Source organism: Ursus maritimus, unplaced genomic scaffold (genome assembly GCF_017311325.1).
Source record: "Ursus maritimus isolate PB19 unplaced genomic scaffold, ASM1731132v1 scaffold_8, whole genome shotgun sequence".
Lineage (NCBI taxonomy): Eukaryota > Metazoa > Chordata > Mammalia > Carnivora > Ursidae > Ursus > Ursus maritimus.
This window is the reverse complement of record NW_024426996.1, coordinates 17,542,825-17,561,827: the sequence shown is the minus strand read 5'-3', so window position 1 is coordinate 17,561,827 and position 19,003 is coordinate 17,542,825. Positions and strand designations below refer to the sequence as shown.

The window sequence follows — 19,003 nt, the reverse complement described above, 5'->3', positions numbered from 1 at the left end:
TCATGACCTGAGATGAAACCAAGAGTCGGAAGCTCAACTGACTGAGCCACCCAGGTGCCCTTGTGAATGATTTTTTAAATGGATCAACATACCAACAGCATTTTTCACAGAACTAGAACAAATAATCCTAAAACCGGTATGGAATCACAAAAGACCCCAAATAGCCAAAGCAATCTTGAAAAAGAACAGCAAAGCTGAAGCTGTCATAATTCTGGACTTCAAGTTATATTACAAAGCTGTAGTAATCAAGACAGTATGATACTGGCACAAAAAAAGACACATAGATCAATGAAACAGAACAGAAAATCCAGAAATAAACTCACAATTATATGGTCAATTAATCTTTGACAAAGGAGACAAGAATACTTTTTCAACAAATGGTGTTAGGAAAACTGGACAGCTTACATGCAAAAGAATGAAACCGGACCACTTCCTCACAGCATACACAAAAATAAACTCAAAATGGATTAAAGACCTAAATATAAGACAGGAAAGCATAAAAATCCTAGAAGAGAGCACAGGCAGTAATTTCTGTGACATCAGCCACAGCAACATTTTTCTAGAGATGTCTCCTCAGGCAAGGGAAATAAAAACAAAAATAAGCTACTGGGAATGCATCAGAATAAAAAGCTTCTGCACAGCAAAGGAAACAACAACACTAAAAGCAACATACTAAACGGGAGAAGATATTTGCAAATGACATATCCAATAAAGGGTTAGTATCCAAAATATATAAAGAACTGATATAACTCAACACCCCTCCGCAAAAATAATCCAATTAAAAAATGGGCAGAAGACATGAATGACATTTCTCCAAAGAAGACATAGAGGTGGTCAGCAGACACATGAGAAGATGCTCAGTATCACTCATCATCAGGGAAACACAAATCAAAACTATGAAATATCACCTTGTATTACACTGGTCAGAATGGCTAAAATCAACAACACAAGAAACAACACAGTGTTGGTGAGGATGTAGAGAAAGGAGAACCCTCTTGCACTACTAGTAGGAATGCAAACTGGTGAGGCCACGCTGGAAAACAGTATGGAGGTTCCTCAAAAAGCTAAAAATAGAACTACCTTATGATGCAGCAAGTGCAAGAGCACTACTGAGTATCTACCCCCAAAATACAAAAACACTAATTCAAAGGGATACATGTACCCCTATGTTTCCTGCAGCAATATTTACAATAGGCAAACTATGGACGCAATCCAAGTGTCCACTGACAGATGAATGGATAAAGAAGATGTGGTGCATTACACAACAGAATATCATTCAGTCATAAAAAGAATGAAATCTTGCCATTTGCAATAATATGGATGGAGCTCGAGAGTATAATGCTAAATAAAATAACTCATTCAGAGAAAGACAAATATACGATTTCACTCATGTGGAATTTAAGAAACAGAATAAACTACCAAAGGAAAAAAAGAGAGAGAGAGAGACAAACTAAGGAACACACGCTAAACTACAGAGAACAATATGGTGGTCCCCAGAAGGGAGGTAGAGGGGATGGGTGAAACAGGTGATGGGGATTAACGAGTGCACTTGTCATGACGAGCACTCAGCATGTACAAAATTGTTGAAGCACTACATTATATACCTGGAATGAATTAAAAAAAAAAAAAAAGAAGAGAGAGAAAGAGATGAAGCTATCAAGGGTAACATTATAAACTAAGTCATGCTGCAAAATTACTTTGTGTTGTCTGGACATAACTAAAGTGAAAAGACTATTACAGCCACATTGTAAAAATGATTCCAGCTATTGATTAACAGGATTTGTGTGGAGGGGAACCCTGATAGTCCCTGCTCAAAGCTAATCTCATCTAGCTATTGGCAGGAGCCCTACCCCAGGGGCAGAGTCAGCTGGACAGGACAGGATATTAGGACTCTTTCCCCTAACTAGTTACAGGAATTACAGGAACAGTTAGTCTTTTTGGTTCTCTTCTGCCCAGGGCTCCTGTGGACCCAGAAGGAAGATGATATGCTGACCCAGAGGGGCTTAAACTCAACAATTTATTGAGCCGGGCTGTGTACTACGTGTCTTCTCAACCTCTCTATACTGACTCACGCTTGAAGGAGGGCAGGAGCTTTCGTTCATTTTTATTAGGACTCTTCTATTTTCAAATGACTGTGTCCTATTTAGAGGTGTTCACAGGGGACAGTGTATGCGAGGCTATCTGCTTCATCTGCTCTCTGTTGCTCACTCTGTGTTTCCATCACTTTCAGAATGCTAGGCACGATGGTTTATGCTAACCTTTTCCTGCTTCTGCTTTCCTGACACACTTAGTACAGGGAATAGCCTTCTAAAAGACCAGAAGAAAGCTGCACATATTAATACTCAATGTTTGATGAAACAAATTCCAGAAGCTGTTTTTCAAGCAGACAAGTGGCCAGTGGCTAAATAAACATATTCAATGTTTGTTGGTAGAAACTGAGATTTCATCTAAAACAAGACCAGCTTTGTTGGATTTTTGTTGTTGCCAATACACAGGCCTCCTCTAAATAAACTAAGTAAAATCAGTTGCTTTAACTATGAATATGACTCTAGACTCTAAAACGATTATTTATAAGATATTTGCAAAGTTACATATAAGATTATGTATCTACTTTTAAAAGCTTTGATCTAAGCTCAGGAAGCAAGCCCAAACCTGACTTTCTTACGCACCACCATTCTGTCCTATTTATGTGCCGCACATGAGGTTTGCTGCTGACAGGCAGTGCAGTATAGTGAATGACAGCATAAATCCTGGACCCAAACTGGGTCTGAATTCTGGCTCTGACCTTAGATGTTACTTAACTGCTTTTTGCTTACTTTAGTTGCCTGTAAAGTAAAGATGACAAATTTACCTACCAGGGGGTGGTTGTGAGGATTAAATATTTATATATAAAAGAAATGAAATACATTTTTATATATAAAGCAAACCATATAAGTGCTGGTTTTACTACTGTACAAACTTCTACAGTATATCTTGTGAGACTTCATGAAATTACAGAAGAGCTCCATAAGTGATTATTTTAAATAAGCAAAACATGAGAAAAAAATACGTACAGGATCTGTGGCTGAAGAGAGGCAGCGCTGAATAAGATCCTCAAATGTGGTCTTTAGAATGAGGTGCTCATCTGGAATAGGTTTCTTGGTAATTTTTTCTGTTGGCAAAGACTGCACATGCTGGAAGAAATAATACCATAAAATGATCAGAAATGACCAGAAACTACCTATACAAAAAAGCCCTGAAACTCTGTGATAAAGACAAACCAACTAACTACCTTGTAGATAGGCTGTTAAAAAGCAAATGACAAATGAACATGTGAAAGCCCTTGGGATATGTAAAAACGAAAATCAGATATTCAGTAGAAGGTACAGGCTTCTACAGCTTTGATTTTCAAAAAGAGAACTGGATATAAAGAATTTGGTCAATGATGGAACATATGTTGATCACTATTGCATGTGTCTAGTGGGAAGCAGACAGCAGAGCTATGCCAGTAGGAAACAGAAAGAACAAGGCATTTACAAAGTTGGCGAGTTAGAGTGGCTGCTTGCTCTGCATGTTGGCTCATTTGTTTATCCTGGCATTCTTCTATTCTTTGGTTTACTCTAGAAGGTTGGTAACTGCTCTATCATCAAGCTGCAAGATTTTTTTTTTTTTAAAGATTTTATTTATTTGAGAGAGAGCGAGCGTGTGTGTGTGCGAGAGCAAGGACAAGCAGGGGGAGGAGCAGAGGTAGAGGGACAATCAGGCTCCCCCCTGAGCAGGGAGCCCCATGTGGAGCTCGATCCCAGGACCTGGGATCATGACCTGAACCGAAGGCAGATGCTTAACTAAGCCACCCAGGAGCCCCAAGATTAAGTCAAAAGCTGAGATAGAAGAGACCTTGATGTTACTGAATGTAAAGATAGAAAAACAAAGAAGGAGTGTTTGTTTTTAAAGTTCTGATTTATTAGTTCATTTATTCAAAAATATTAGGCAGTTAGGTGCCAGGCACTGACTATGTATTTGTGAGTCAATTCAGAAATGAACTCAGCATTCTGGCAATTTATTAGGCTACAAGAAGAAAAAGAAAGTTTTAAAGTGTCATAAAAAAAAGTTTACAAATATATATCTTAATGAAAGATGTTACTTGAAAAAAAAGGAAAAATAAAATGCCATCAATACATGTAACATAGTAACTGTACTGCTACTTAATTGCAAATAAGTTATCTTCAATGGATAATGGATAATATAACTAGAATTTAACTGAGAGGAAAGTTCTCTCCAGGAAATTATATCAGAAGGACGAGTAGGACTTAACTAGTCGAATGAGAAAGGAACAGCATTCCAGGTAGAGGAAGAACGTGTACAAAGGAAGGATCATGATACAGGGGACTAAAAGGAGGCCAGTGTAGCTGGACCAGAGAGACAGCAAGGAGGAGTATGAAGCTGAGGGCTTCCAGACAAGGTGAAATATTTTGGTCTCCATCCTGAGAGCAGTGTTTTAAACAAAGAGGAGACAGGACCAGACAGCTGGATCAAAGGCGGACCAATCAGAAGTTCCTGCACTGCTGAAAACTGGGGATGAAGGCAGCATAGACCAGACTGGAAGGGATTTGAGAGAGATTTTAAAAACAGCATTAGCAAGATTTAGGGATAGATCTGAAAGAGGGATTAAAGGAAAAGCGTATAAGGATGATTCCCAGGTTTTTGACTAGATGAAATAGGAACGATTATGGTGCCATTGACTGAAACAGGAAACACCAAGTTCTGAAGACCAGATTTGAGAGGAAGACTATGAATAAGGCTTCAGAAATGCTGAGTGTGAGGTGCCTCAGAGACATCCAGGTACGCAGGTAGCTGGAAATAAGGGCCTGGCTGAACACATACATCTTGCGCAGCATTCCCTTCTGATGGTAACTGAGGTTCTGGTCTAGATGCGTACAGCATGAGCACCCGAGGCCTAAACAAAAGTGAAGAGCTGGGTAGCTTCCTAAACTAGTATAGACTTGTAATCATAAAAAAAAAAAAAAAAAAATTAACATTTTTATAATTTATAGTCCTGTGGAAAGCAGTTCTCCCACCTCTATCAAAAGACTGGTTTTTATAATGGAACTTTTAATATTTAGAAGTTCCTTAGGCAGAACTCTCTTAATAGTAAAGCATACCCTTGTGATAGAGATACATCTTTATAAATTTGACTTCAGTGAGTCAAAGACAAAAACAGAACTAGTTTTACAGTTTGGGCAGGGATTTGTTTCATCTTCTTATGTTAACTTTGACCTAAGCCCTTCACTTTTCATGAGCAGATCAAAATGTTTATCTTTGTATGTCTAAGTCAGTTATATGTGATTTTTCATCGTCTAGACCCCTGCTAACTAGCTGTTTGTATGTGAAAAACCAAGTACAAATTTATATCTCCATCTGAAGGTAGGCTGTATATTATTAGCTCTTACACATATACAAGAAAAGATATAATTCATTACATTTTTATTTTATATTTTAAAGGGACAAAACTTGGAAATTTGGAAATAGCTTCTGCTTAGCAAGCTTGGCTGAAAATACGGATTCAACTGATCTTAAATTATGGCTACTGATTAGGTCAAATGAAATACCGCAATTGTCAAGTTAGTGTAAACATCCACTAGCAAATATATGAGCCTCTTCTAGAAAGTTTATGGCCATGAAATTGAAAAATAATATCCATGCATGATCAATCTTAAAAAAGGGGTTACTATTTTTTATTTAGGTTGCCTTAACTGAAACCAAATTTAGATGTTCATTAATAAAGGTATAAACATCAAAGTGAACATATTAAAAAAAAAATGAACTGAAACAGAGCTATCTCCCCATTCCGCTTACGCAGATTTACGGTTACCTGGATGGTATTTCCAATAGGAGCCCCTGGGGCGCCTTCAATATTGGGCTTGGAGAAAGATGGTGGCATGCCTGGTTGACCGAGGGGTTGCTGTATGCCATGGAAGGTCTGGCCACCTGCAAGATGTGGCTGTGGAAATGAAGCTTGGCTTGACAGGGGTACAGGAGCTGAAGGTTGTTGCGGCAGCATTTGTGACTGGGGGTCACCCAAAGGGTTCATGATTGGTGATGTGATGGGAACAGGAGGCATAAAGTTTTCAGGCACCTTTTAAAAGACAGAAATAAAAGACACAAGCATACGAAAAATATTATCATTTACTCACCTTTAAATAAGGTTGACATTTTTTTAAAAAATAGAATACTCTTTTTCAAATGAAATTTTATGCAGAATTCTAGAGTAAAACATAAAAGTAGAGCTAATCTGGCTAACAAGGGTAGAGAGCTCAAAACTGGACCTCTCAGTTTCCCCTTTGTCTTCCACACTTCCTCTCATACGGGGAGCCAAAACACCATGTTTTGTAAGAGGATGTCAGTCTACAGAATTATATCAAGCAATAATGGAATCAGATATGCCAAATGTGTGTTCGTATTTAATGTGATCAGAATGTAATACTCCTTTTCCTAGATCACTAAGTAGATATTACCTGTCAATTCAATTATATTAAAAGTAGTAGATTAAATTTCTAATTATTACTAACACAAATTGTGGGGTTTTTTGCCCATTTAGTACCTCCCAATTTTATTGTTATGACCTCTCATTACTATATTTAAGAAAAGGAAATCACCAGAAGTTAAAAAAAAGTAGAAATGTTTGGGAAGAAAGAAGGAGAGAAGAATCTTATCTTGTGCTCCAACAGCTCTCAACAGTTACTGACAGTTAAACAGCGCTCAGCTACAAGGTTATTTCTTCATTCACATTACATGTGATACATAAAACAGTCCAAAATATAATTACCAAATTCATGACTACTGTTGGAAACCAAAGACCAAAGTACCCCCCAAAAGAAAAAAAATCACTGGAAAATTTTGTTTCCTACTCTCTGAAAGAGACCTGTTGGGGATTTACATCTTGTCGTCTAATGGGAGTTAAATTCACACCACCATATTGTGTGTGCGTGTGTTTTGTTTTTTTAAAACTTTCTTTCCTTCCCTTCATGGAATAGAAGATGCAAGCTGAAATACACTTTAAACCTATCAGTCAGTAAGCTTTGCTTTTAAAAGGATCAGTGAAGGGTGGTATGTTCCAGATGGTTTTATGATTAATAGAACATCTGCAGGCAACTGGATGGACATCTTTTTCTAGTACCTTCTTCTTCTTAGGTACTCTGTTCAAAGCTGGAGGATCATTCCAACCATTCTGAGGACCTATAACAGATAATAAAGGGCATTTTCCTTTAGAATTCTGAAAAGAAGAAAACTCAACTGTATCCATCTTACAATACCTTTAATTCTGCTTTAATCCCAAGGATAACTCACAAGTTCTACCAGCTGAGCTTTGGGGATCACTCTACAGCCCCAGATTCTCAAACTAATTCCCTCAAATATTCACAAGGCCTTCGTTTACCAGGCAAGATAACTTGATATTATTTCCATTTAAAGTGAAAGAGCTGTACTAAATTTAGGACAGTGAAGTCTTTATATCTATATTGATGTATAAACCTTCAAAGATCAGTTAGAAATTCTCTCTTAAGAAAAAATAAATCACCTGAGTCTGCTAAAAAATAAAAAATAAATAAATAATAAAAACCCCCTCACTGTTGCTATATTCAACATGCAGAAAAGAATAAAAGTAACAATCTCCTATTTCCCAAAAGAGCAATTCAATATAAGCAATTCAACATAAGCAAATCATCCATATGGTAGAAACACTATTAAAAAAGGGTCTCAACTATACAACACTACAATTTTATCATCTTTGCCTTGGGAATTATTTATAAAGTAGAAAGCATTTAAGTATCTGTGGTAAGATTTTTTTAATGCCACAAAAAAAATTCCGGGTTGGCAGCAAACAGAAAATTGAACTACTGTCAACTTTAGAAAATTTCCCCTAAAAAACCCCCAAAAACCTTCATCTCAAAGTGAAAAACAGACATCAGTAGCAGAATTTATTAAGTACTTTAATGCCAGTATCTTTTAGGAAAGCATGCTAGAAATAAAGATAGGATAATTTTAAATTAAAAATGTAATGATTTTACATTTCATTGATTTTTTGTGTATGTTTATCGTTAAAGCAAAAAAATTACTCCCCTTTCAACAAATTAGACATTCTTTCAGAATTTTACCTTTTACTTGTTTTATTGATATCCATGATATTAAATCACAACAAAATTGCTTAGGAGACCAAAGAACCTGAGATCCATACATAATGCCACAAATTTTTTTAAAAAACAAGATCTTCTAACCAGCAAGTACTCATTTGCCTTGTTTTTCTTAAGTTTACTTATTTATTTTTTTTAGTAATCTCTATACCCAACATGTGGCTCAAACTCACGACCCTGAGATCAAGAGTCATGTGTTCTTCTGAGCCAGCCAGGCATCCTTCGTTTGCCTTGATTTTAAAAATGGAATTAATTTTCTACAAGTTTACTGGGAGACAGAATGCCAAATGAGCCTTAAAACACTCAAGAGCTAATCACAAAATATTAAACTACATGCTGCTATCTGCTTAACAAATTCTTTAAGTTCTGGGCATACACAGAGAATCATTCAAATCTCTCTCATCACCTTCTAATCTTACTCCTATCTTGATACAGTCATTGTTTTTATGATTATATAAAATAGACGACTTTAATGATTTAAAGCTACTGTGTCACCATGTTAATTCAATCAGTTCTAAGATTTGATTTGATTAGGACATCAAATTAAAAAATGATACTGATCAGATTTTCAATACCATCAACTTTGAGGTTCACATGCATTATTGTGAATGGTCATTCATTAATTGTATTCAATGATTGAAAAATTTCCAAAGATACATTTTATAACCAATTCACCTTCCAACATAGGTGCCTGGTCTTGCATGAATTGATTTTCTGTAGACAAAATGTAAACGTCACTTTAACGGCATTAGCATCAAAAACATTCTAAACTCTATTTCTCATTTTGTAATTGCTTCTCCCTCCATCAACCCAAAAAAGAACAAACTAATTTTATAAGGGAAAAAACCCTTCTTTTTAATCAAGTCACGTGAAATGTCTTCTAATTAAGAAAATAATCATTTTTGGGTAAATCAAATTCATTTAGGTTGTGTCAGATCCAATTAACTCTTAAACCTCACTTTTTTCTCTTACTGTGCTGTTTCTTTTAAGAAAAAATTTTGTTCCTGCCTATTTAAAATAATACTTCTCTGTTTGCATGGATTTTTTCCTACTATTTGATCAATAACATCACTGGGGGGGGCATTTATTATTATTTAAAGCTGTCAATCAAAATCAGCTGAGGATCTTAGAAAAATAGATTCTAATTCACTGCGTAGGGAAGGGCCTGAGATTCTATTGTTCCGGCTAGCTCCCAAGTAATGCCAATGCTCCTTGCTGGTCAAAGCCCTCTTTTAGTAGGGATTTAAAGAAAAATGGGAGGCTTTCTACACTGTCCTGCAAACTTCAGCACTGTACTTGTTAAAGATAAGAACATCAGACAATCTTAGCAAGGTAGTGCCAGATTTGGGAGGCCTCATCCTGATGAAACTGTAATTTCATGTAATTCATGGCACTACATGAATATAAGCATAAATGACAACAGGCCCAGTAAATATGTAACCATCTTATATGGTCTTTTCTGTAAAAATATGTGGATTTGCAGACTGTTTAGCACAGGCCTTCCAGAAACCACTACTTAAGAGAACTAAAGTTTCTGGCAGTGGACAAGAGGAAAAAAGGCTGAAATCTAACACAGCGATGCCAAAATGATCTGATGTTCAGGGTTAGGCCAGGCCCAGCCTCAAATCAAAAGTTTGCAGTGGAGGTAAATTATACGCACATGTAACTTACAGAAATTCAAGCCAACTTCTTCATCAAGAGCTTAACTAAAGAAAGAACTGATCAGGGATTTCCTATTTTTTATAAGTGATTTGCTATTTTTGCCCTACCTGATGATTTTACAACCTAATTCCCCCTGCAAGATCTAACGTCACAGCACTACCGTCAGTAAAGCCCTGGGAGTCACTGTGTGCGCATTATTATAGAGGACGGACCTGATGCACAACTGCTGATGTACTCTCTAGCATAAGACTTCCACTTCTGGGCGGAGGAAGCCTGTATATTACAAAGCTGAAGTACCAGAAATACCTTGGTCTTGACCCTTTTCTTCAGAAAGTAGTTTCAACAACATGCCTTCCTCTCCTGCCCCATGAGAGGCAGGAGGAGATGACAGCAGTTTCCCCTCTAACTTCTCATGGCAGTGACTCAAGGCCTGGGTATTAAAGCCTGGGAGGGTACCCTAAGATTCCACAAACTATAAGCACTCAAAAGTTTATGGAGCAACTTCATAGGACCCTTTGGTAAAATGACTCCAAATTTATAATGAAATCAAATCAAATTCAAAACTACGAATGACACTTCAACAAAATTAGAAACAAGAAGACTCACAACAGGAATGGATAGCAATGGGCTAGCTCACATAACTTGAGTGAGGGTGCAGATGTCTTGTTGAGTAGAAAGTAATAGCTGTACAATAATCGAAGTTCTCCCTCGAAATATATGTCTAACTGACTCTTGCCAACTTCAAACCATGCAATATATTTGCCATATGTTTTATTTCAGCCCAGGTAATCCTTGTTCAAATCTCTTATCAATATAGTGCAGTTTTGTCTCAGCTGTAACTCTAACCCTTTTCAATCTTTTTGCTTTTACATCTTTAAATTGTTTAAATATGACTTTTTAAAAACACAATTAAACTGACCTCTATAAATACATTTTAAGAGCCACATTAGATAAAGCAAGCTCCATGAACAACATAAATATCTCTAGGAAACAGTATTATAGACGTGCAAAACTGATACTCTTGGTCAACATTTTAAAAAATCAACACGGCATAGTCACTTAGAAAAATCAATACAGCATAGTCTAATCTTGGACATAATTCTCTCATAAAACTATAAAGAAAGATAATCTTTTTTACTCTTTCAAAAAACTATAAAATGATGATAAATCTCTTACCCTTTTTAAAACATGACATGACTCTAAAGGGCATGAAAAAATGGTTCAGGGTGTAATGTTAGGAAAACACGTAAAAGGGGTGGCCTGGGCAACTCAGTTAAATGTGCGACTCTTGATTTTGGCTCAGGTCATGATCTCAGGGCGATGAGATCGAGCCCCACATTGAAATCCACACTGGGCATGGAGTCTGCTTAAGATTCTCTCTCTCCTTCTCCCTCTGCCCCTCCCGACCCCGGCTTTTGCTCTCTCACACTCTCCCTCTCTCTCAAAAAAAAACCCCAACAACTGTAAGATGTAAAATGGTATGTGTGTGTATTATGATCTCAATTCTTAAAAAACACAAGCACACAATGAGATACTACTTCGTACCCATTAGAATGGCTAGAATCAAAAAAACAGAAAACAGTAAGTGTTGGTATAGATGTGGAAAACAGTATGATGGTTCCCCCCAAAAATTAAATACTGAATTTGATCCAGCAATTCCATTTCTGGGTATATACCCCAAAGAACTGAAAGCAAAGACTTGAACAGATATTTGTATACCCATGTTCAAGTAGCATTATTCACAATAGCTAAAATGCCCACGTGCAGATAAATGGATAAACAAAATGTCGTATATACATACAGTGAAATATTATTCAGCTTTAAAGAGGAAAGAAGTTCCGATACATGCTACAACATGGATGAATCTTGGAGAGAGTGAAATAAGCCAGTCACAAAAGAAGAAATATTGTGATTCTACTTATATGAGATACCTAGAGTGTCAAATTCACAGAGACAGTAGAACAGTGGTTACCAGGGGCTGGGGGAAATAGGGAGTTATTTAATGGGTACATAGTTTCAGTGTGGGATGACAAAAACGTTCTAGAGAAAGATAGTAGTGATAGTTTTTCAGCAATGTGAATGTACTTAATATCACTGAACTATATACTTAAAAATGGTTAAAATGGTAAGTTTTATGATAGTATATTTTACCACATTAAAAATATTTTTATTATATGCATATAGACATATATATATAGGTATGTATGCATGTGTATGAAGGGAATAAGTTGAGCCTATATTAGTGCTTATATTTGGGTGGTAGAATTACAGAAAATTTAAATTTTATTCTTTATACTATTTGGAGTCTTCAAAAATCCTACAGTGAAAAATAAATAAAAATCAAGGAAAAATTAATTTAAAAACTGACTATGGCATGGTATTGGAGGCCCTCAGTGTAGGGATTAGTTCTCCACGGTGTCTTTGGGGAAGGAAGGGGGAACAACTTGGTCTCACATACAGGAGTGGAGTTGCATCCCACTTCTCACTGAGAACCTTCTTAGGTATTCTTGCAGAAGAAAAATGTGGGATGTATACTTTGGCTAAGATACTTCTCAGTGGATTCATGGAAAAATATTAGTGGTATGAAGACTTGGCTAGAAGACAGTTTGAGACAGAGATAACAGAGCATCCTTCTTAACCATGTACCTCCCCCTTCCCCTATAAGCCTAGCACATTACATTAAAAACAAAAGGGTTGGGGCTCCTGGGTGCACAGCAAGTTAAGTGTCAGACTTGGTTTTGGCTCAGGTCATGATCTCATGGTGGTCATGGGATCAAGCCCCACAACGGGCTCCATGCTCAGTGCAGTCTGCTTCAGATTCTTTCTCCTTTTCCTCTCTCCCTCCCTGCTCACACGTTCTCTCTGTCTCTAAGAAATAAATAAAATCTTTAAAAAACAAAAGGGTCACAGAATTAAAAATTAAAGTTTAGAAAGACATGAATCCTTGAGGTCATTTTCCAATGACACAAGATAAAACAGAATTATACAAAGAAAAGTAGTAAGAGAGGTTATCTTGTTTCTTTCATTTACTTAAAAGGTTAAACCAGATACTTAAAATGATTTGAGTAAGGAATGTTTATGAAAATTAAAAAAAATTTTTTTTCAGGATAGCTTTGTGAAAAGATGTAACACTATGCCCCTTCAAAACTATTTTACGTGACAAAGCACAAGACTATATACCTAACTAAAATCTTCCATTGCTTAACAAAATCAGTAATGTTCACTCAAAGACAGTTTCATGACAGCTTGAAGGTCACTTTATCAGAAAACAATTTTTTGAGTAAAATTCTAAGGTCTTCATATCTGAAAGTGCCCTCCCTTAGTAATAACCATATATTAAATCAGGAGGGTGGCAAAGTGACGGGCAGTATCCTAATTATCCTAGAGAGTAAAACAGAGAAAACTTCCTGTTTTGTGTGTGTTGCCAGCACTGAGAGGACACTGTCCTACCCTAAAGCAGGCTGTTGTTACTTTACATCTAAACTGAGAGAGGACTGTTTTCTTGCCTCTGATTCTGCCATGCTGTCCACATTCTATTTTGTAGGACCACCACCTCCAGATTAACCTCCCTGAAGTACCACCTTGACTATGCCTTTCAGCAGTTCAGAACCCCTTCGCAAGAATCTTTCTTCTTACTGTATGAATTATAAACTTGCCCAGGCATTTAAGGATTTCCAAAACTTGGCTCAAATATAAATTTTATGTTCCAACTTATAACAAAGCTATGTGCTGTTCACTAGAAACATACTGTCCTTTTCTGCCTCCCTACCTCTGCCGGGAATAATTCTGATTATAGACCAAACAAGTACTCATTAAGAATTTACTGAATCAATGTTCTGATTATTGCAACATTAGTTTCTCTGAGCCTCAGGCATATAATTTCGTGGTTCACTAATAGTTACAGGCCTTGCAAATCCTAATGTCTGTCAAGAATTATCCACTGGACAAATGCAATTTCTAAGTCCTATAGAGAACCATGATATGATCTAAGACACATAAGGAAAACAATAAAATTTTCAGTCACAATTATTTGTATACCATAAACAAAATTTTTAGAAAATAAAAAATAAAATACGGTAAAGCTATAACAATTAATACAGAGGACTATTAACATGCAAGAGGGTAACAAAGCAGCTGGCTCAGTACATGCTGAATACTGAAAAATGTTTGCTTCTTCTTCCTATTAGTCACTGTTTCTCAGCCAGGTTAGAACATTCTGTTACTTTGAATATAAGCAAAGACTATCTCAAGGCCAAATACACTTGCTTAAGGAGAAAAAAAATACCCATGCAAATATTTAACTTAGATGATGAAGTAACAAATGCCTAAAACAGCGTCGTTGTATGATTTTTGTACTTCCAACATGGATCTCTAACTACTTCTATCACTTATGTCAGGACTAGACCATCTGGTAAAGAATGAACTCAGGCTCTGAAGACTGAGGGACCTGGGTTTGTATCTCAACTTACAAACTTTCACCATGCAACCATGAGTTTAAGGCCTAGGAAACCAAGTTTTCTCATGCCAATTAAAAAAATACATATATTCCTGTTTCTCATGGCTCTGAGAATTAAATAAGAAAATAGATGGCAAATGAAGGTATATGTCCAATGTATGTTCAGTAAATGATAATTCACCTCCCTATTTCCTTGCACCACTTTTAAGCGGGGATTTTCTGGAACCCCAATCTTTCGATCAAGAACTTTTGGATCAGTATGGATACTGTCTTCACTCACTGAGGTTTTAGAAGGTAATTTTTTGAACTCTATAATTGAATTTCAGCACTCCTCTCTAAAATATCAACCTATGTAACTATTTATATTAAAAGTTACAGAAATTTTATTTGTGCAGTAAAAGGTGATACAGATATTGTGTGTGTGTGTGTGTGTGCGTGTGTGATTTCTGGTACTTTGGACTTGATTTTATATATTAGAGAAGAGAGGAGATAGGTATATAATTCTGGATCCATAAGACTTTGTTAGAAAAGAATAATTCATCAATAGATCGTATTTTATGAAAAGTGTTTCCAGTAATTACAGCTACCATTTAAAAGAAAAAATACATATATTGGACTCCCCAGGGGCAAGTTCAGTATTAGGAGCAAAGCAAGACTCATTCATCTCTTTGCCCCTCTAATTCAAAAACATCAGTTGTAATCTAAAAGGGAAACTATTTTCAAATACCAATAGGCACAGAGCTCTAATTCTGAGTCACATTTTGTGTAATCACAGCAAATTTTATAGTCACTATCCCCAAATGTTTTAATGTATTAATGCATTCAATCTTTGTCATAAGCTTATGAGTAGGTACTATTATTATTCTGAGAAAACAGGCTTGAAGAAGTTTAAGTAACTTATCCAAGTTACATAACTAGAAAGTAGTGAAGCTGGGATGCAAACCCAGGAAGTCAAATTTCAAAGCCTGCACTCTTAACCAACATGGTTAGTGGTTCTTAACCCTGACTCATTGGTCCCTTTTTATAACACATGATTTTGAGGCCCCTATTACTACCCAAATAAAAATCAGATAATATAACCTATCCATAAAGAATTAATGTAATGCACTAATTGTAATATGAGATAAATAAGAATTTATAAAACATTTATTTCACCATAAAAATAATTTAGAATTATGGTTTTAATTAGAAAATTTTAGGCATGACTACACTATTAGACCATCTATCTATCTGTCTGTCTAATCCTTGAAATTCCCAAAATGTCTAAGGGTGGTATTGCCCTAATGAAGAAACGCTACACTACTGTCCACTGACTTTCTACTGTCTTCGAGATCCTCTCTGTCAGAATTGTGCTCTCTCACTTTTTTCCTTCAGATAAGCATACCGAGATCCCTCATTTGTATAAATGAACATTATAAAATTATGTATAATCTCATTAATACACTATACTGTTTAATCTCCATGAACGAGTTTAAGGCACAAATAATTTTAAAAATTGAAAACTTCTCAGTAAGAACAGAACAAAGTTTTGCTCTAAAGAAATAAGTGTCAATTAAATCTAGTTTCAACCACCACTTATCTTGCCAATTAATTTCTTACCACTTATTTTAAGTTCAACGGCTGATTATACACTCTTACCCTTTTGAAGTTTGAAGTTCTCCTCATTTAGCAACTAAAGTTCATTATGGGACAATCACACTTTTAGAAATAGTTTTAGAATTTGTTATAAAAACTCAACTAACACCTCACATTACTCAGTTTACAAAGAGGCAGACATAATTCCCCTCCATCCACCCAGCTGTTCATGAAAAAATAAAGGAGGGAGCCAAACCAAATCCCTTTCAAGCGCAGACCTGTTCTTTGCGACGCAGGCAGCTCGCTGGCAGCAGGCAGTGTACCTGTTGTTCCAGGAGGCAGTGCATAAGCTGAAGATGATGGTGGAGCTCCTGGTCCGCCATGCTGGAAGGATGCTCCAGAGGAAGGGGGAGGAGGGAAAGAAGCAGCAGAGCTGGAGGTAGGTGGAGAGGCCTGGTGCTGTGATGCATACAGCTGAGACTGCCCAGAATAGGAAGAAGCAGGAGATACGTAAGGGGTGTTAGGGTAAGCGTTTGAAGCAGAAGGAGCAACAGGCTGCTGAGGTCGATACATTGTTGACCCCCCTGTTCCGAAGGAATACTGCTGGGCTGGTTGATAAGCTACACCAAGGAGAAGAAACAGAAATTTTAATTAGTTATAAGTTTATTCAGATAGCAATTAAAAAAACCAAAATTATTTCATTCTACGGAAATTATTTTCATCATAATTCTTATAATAATGAGCTACAACTAAATATTAACACTTCTACGTTATGCTCTTGATACCTTGGATACCCTTAAATAATACTAAAAGTCATTGGATCCAATATTTGAAATTTGCCATCTCCAGACTGCTGTTGGCTATGAAAATCTTAGTGGGGCGCCTGGGTAGCTGAGTCGGTTGAGCATCTATCTGCCTTTGGCTCAGGTCATGATCTCAAGGTCCTGGGATGGGGTCCTGCGTTGGGCACCCTGCTCAGTGGGGAGGCTTCTACCACTTACTCTGCCCCTCCCCCTCAACTCGTCCTTTCTCTCTCGCTTCACTCTTAAATAAGTAGATAAGATCTTAAAAAAAAAAACAACTTTGAATCATCAGACCCAAGAACTGCAAAAGACTGACCCTTTTCTGAGACTTCCTGGCCCTCGGAAAAGACTGCAGTGACAGCTATGAGCCACTAGATGGAACCATGCAGGAATTACATGTTCAAAGCACTTCCCCTTAGAGTAAATTACAGGGACTTTCGTGGTGGCTCAACATCTCTCCCACTCTAAAAATTGTAGGGTGAGCACTATTGTTATGAATCAAATACCTTCTCCAACATCTGGTGATATCATCAGCTACTCAAACTGTGATTTTGAGCATAGATCCAGATTAATAGCCAACTCTCTATGGTCCCTGACAAAACAATTACTATACAATATTTTATATACTGTGCAGTTGGTTAACATTTTGATGCAAAGATCTGAGCCCAGATTAGAAAATACTATCACATTCTTCATGACCAAAGGAAGCTATGGACTTCTACAGAATGAATCTACTAGAGGGGCGCCTGGGTGGCGCAGTCATTAAGCGTCTGCCCTCAGCTCAGGGCGTGATCCCGGCGTTATGGGATCGAGTCCCATATTAGGCTCCTCCGCTATGAGCCTGCTTCTTCCTCTCCCACTCCCCCTGCTTGTGTTCCCTCTCTCGCTGGCTGTCTCTATCTCTGTCAAATAAATAAATAAATAAAATCTTAAAAAAAAAAAGAAAATCTACTAGAACTGTACTTATTTTACTCTGAAGAGAGCACAAGTGAAAAGCTGTGTCAAATCTGTATGCATGTTAAGAACATCCATTTTCGCACAGAACATGCTTATTAGGATTATTTCTTACTAGGCAGTGGCCTTTTGCTTTTGTAATAGTTGTTTAGTCATATAACTTTCCCCTTGGAGATTTTTATTTTTTTGCTCAATTAAATTTTAAAATCGTGGTGATATTTTCTAAGTGCAAATGCTTTCTAAAAAACAAAAGCCAATGGTAGGTACATGTCATTATTATACATCTGTCAAAATTCATAGTATGTTCAACACTAACAGTGTACCCTAAAGTAAACTATGGGCTTTGGGTGATAATGATGTGTCACTGTAGGTTCATTAACTATAACAAATGTTATCACTGGGGTGCAGGTTATTGATAGCGGAGGAGCTTGTGCATGGGGGCAGAGGGGATATTGGAACCTTCTGTACTATGTGCTATCTAAAACTGCTCTAAAATAAAGTCTATTTCTTAAAAAGATGATATAAATGGAAAACAACAAAAACAAATGTCCCTTGGAACCATTTTTCCAAAACTGGTTTGTGTCATCTTGCTTAAAGGAAAAGAACATGCAACCAAATCATTCCAAAAATTCTGTTGTTTTTTTTATACCCAAATCATGGGACAATTCACCGTGCTTAGTAATTGCTCAGGAACAGGAGCCAACTGTTCTGAATTGACTGATACAGGAGCTGTTTCCTGGCATGTTGATTCAGGATGCTTCCTAGGGAAACCAAGTTTCTCTCTCTCAAGTCCTACACTGAATGGTTCTTTCTTTACTTGTTAGAAGTGATTCGATCATGGGTTTGGAGCTCTAAAGCGAGTGCTTTCAACATTAGAATAAGACATTAGAATAAGACATGCGGCTGCGCAAGGACTTCAGGGTCACACTACTTACGCTGTGGCTGTGGATAAGGTGGTACCTGGGTGTGCATATGACCTGGAGATGTGGGAAGCTGAGCGGTGGCAGCATTTGGATTAACATTCCCATGCATTATGAAACCTGGAGGTGGAGGATTTTCTCCCTAGGGAATGAGAATATGATAAAAAGGAGGAGGATTACATTTGGAACCAAGAATCTTACCCAGATGGATTTATAATCTCTGAAATGGAATTGTGTTTATCTTTCTAAAAAAAAAAACACAGAACTTTGTTATATAAGAAACACTGCATTTTGCACATTCTATCTTCTTTAGAACACATCCTCTGAGCAACACGTCGTAAGTGATTTAAAGATTAAACAGGTCCAAAGTAATAAATGCAATGAATGGCAACAGATGCTAATAACTTAATAAAATAGTGTCAGTGATACTCATAATAAGTCACCAGGATTTTCCATCTCTACTAA

The 19,003-nt window shown here is 36.8% G+C and overlaps 1 protein-coding gene across 12 annotated transcripts in view; it reads right to left on the bottom strand.

Moving 5' to 3' along the window:
* The window catches only part of SEC31A (SEC31 homolog A, COPII coat complex component), a 73,635-nt gene that overhangs the window by 3,667 nt on the left and 50,965 nt on the right, over nt 1-19,003 (bottom strand). For 5 of the 12 annotated variants that reach the window (XM_040625187.1, XM_040625191.1, XM_040625189.1 and 2 more), the window contains 6 exons: nt 18,554-18,680; nt 16,140-16,481; nt 8,844-8,882; nt 7,157-7,215; nt 5,852-6,115; nt 3,054-3,173 (listed from right to left, as the gene is read on the bottom strand). In XM_040625187.1, coding sequence (XP_040481121.1) covers nt 3,054-3,173; nt 5,852-6,115; nt 7,157-7,215; nt 8,844-8,882; nt 16,140-16,481; nt 18,554-18,680 — 951 coding nt within the window. The remainder of the gene's footprint in view (nt 1-3,053; nt 3,174-5,851; nt 6,116-7,156; nt 7,216-8,843; nt 8,883-16,139; nt 16,482-18,553; nt 18,681-19,003) is intronic. The other 7 variants (XM_040625188.1, XM_040625194.1, XM_040625192.1 and 4 more) reach the window with 4 other exon arrangements.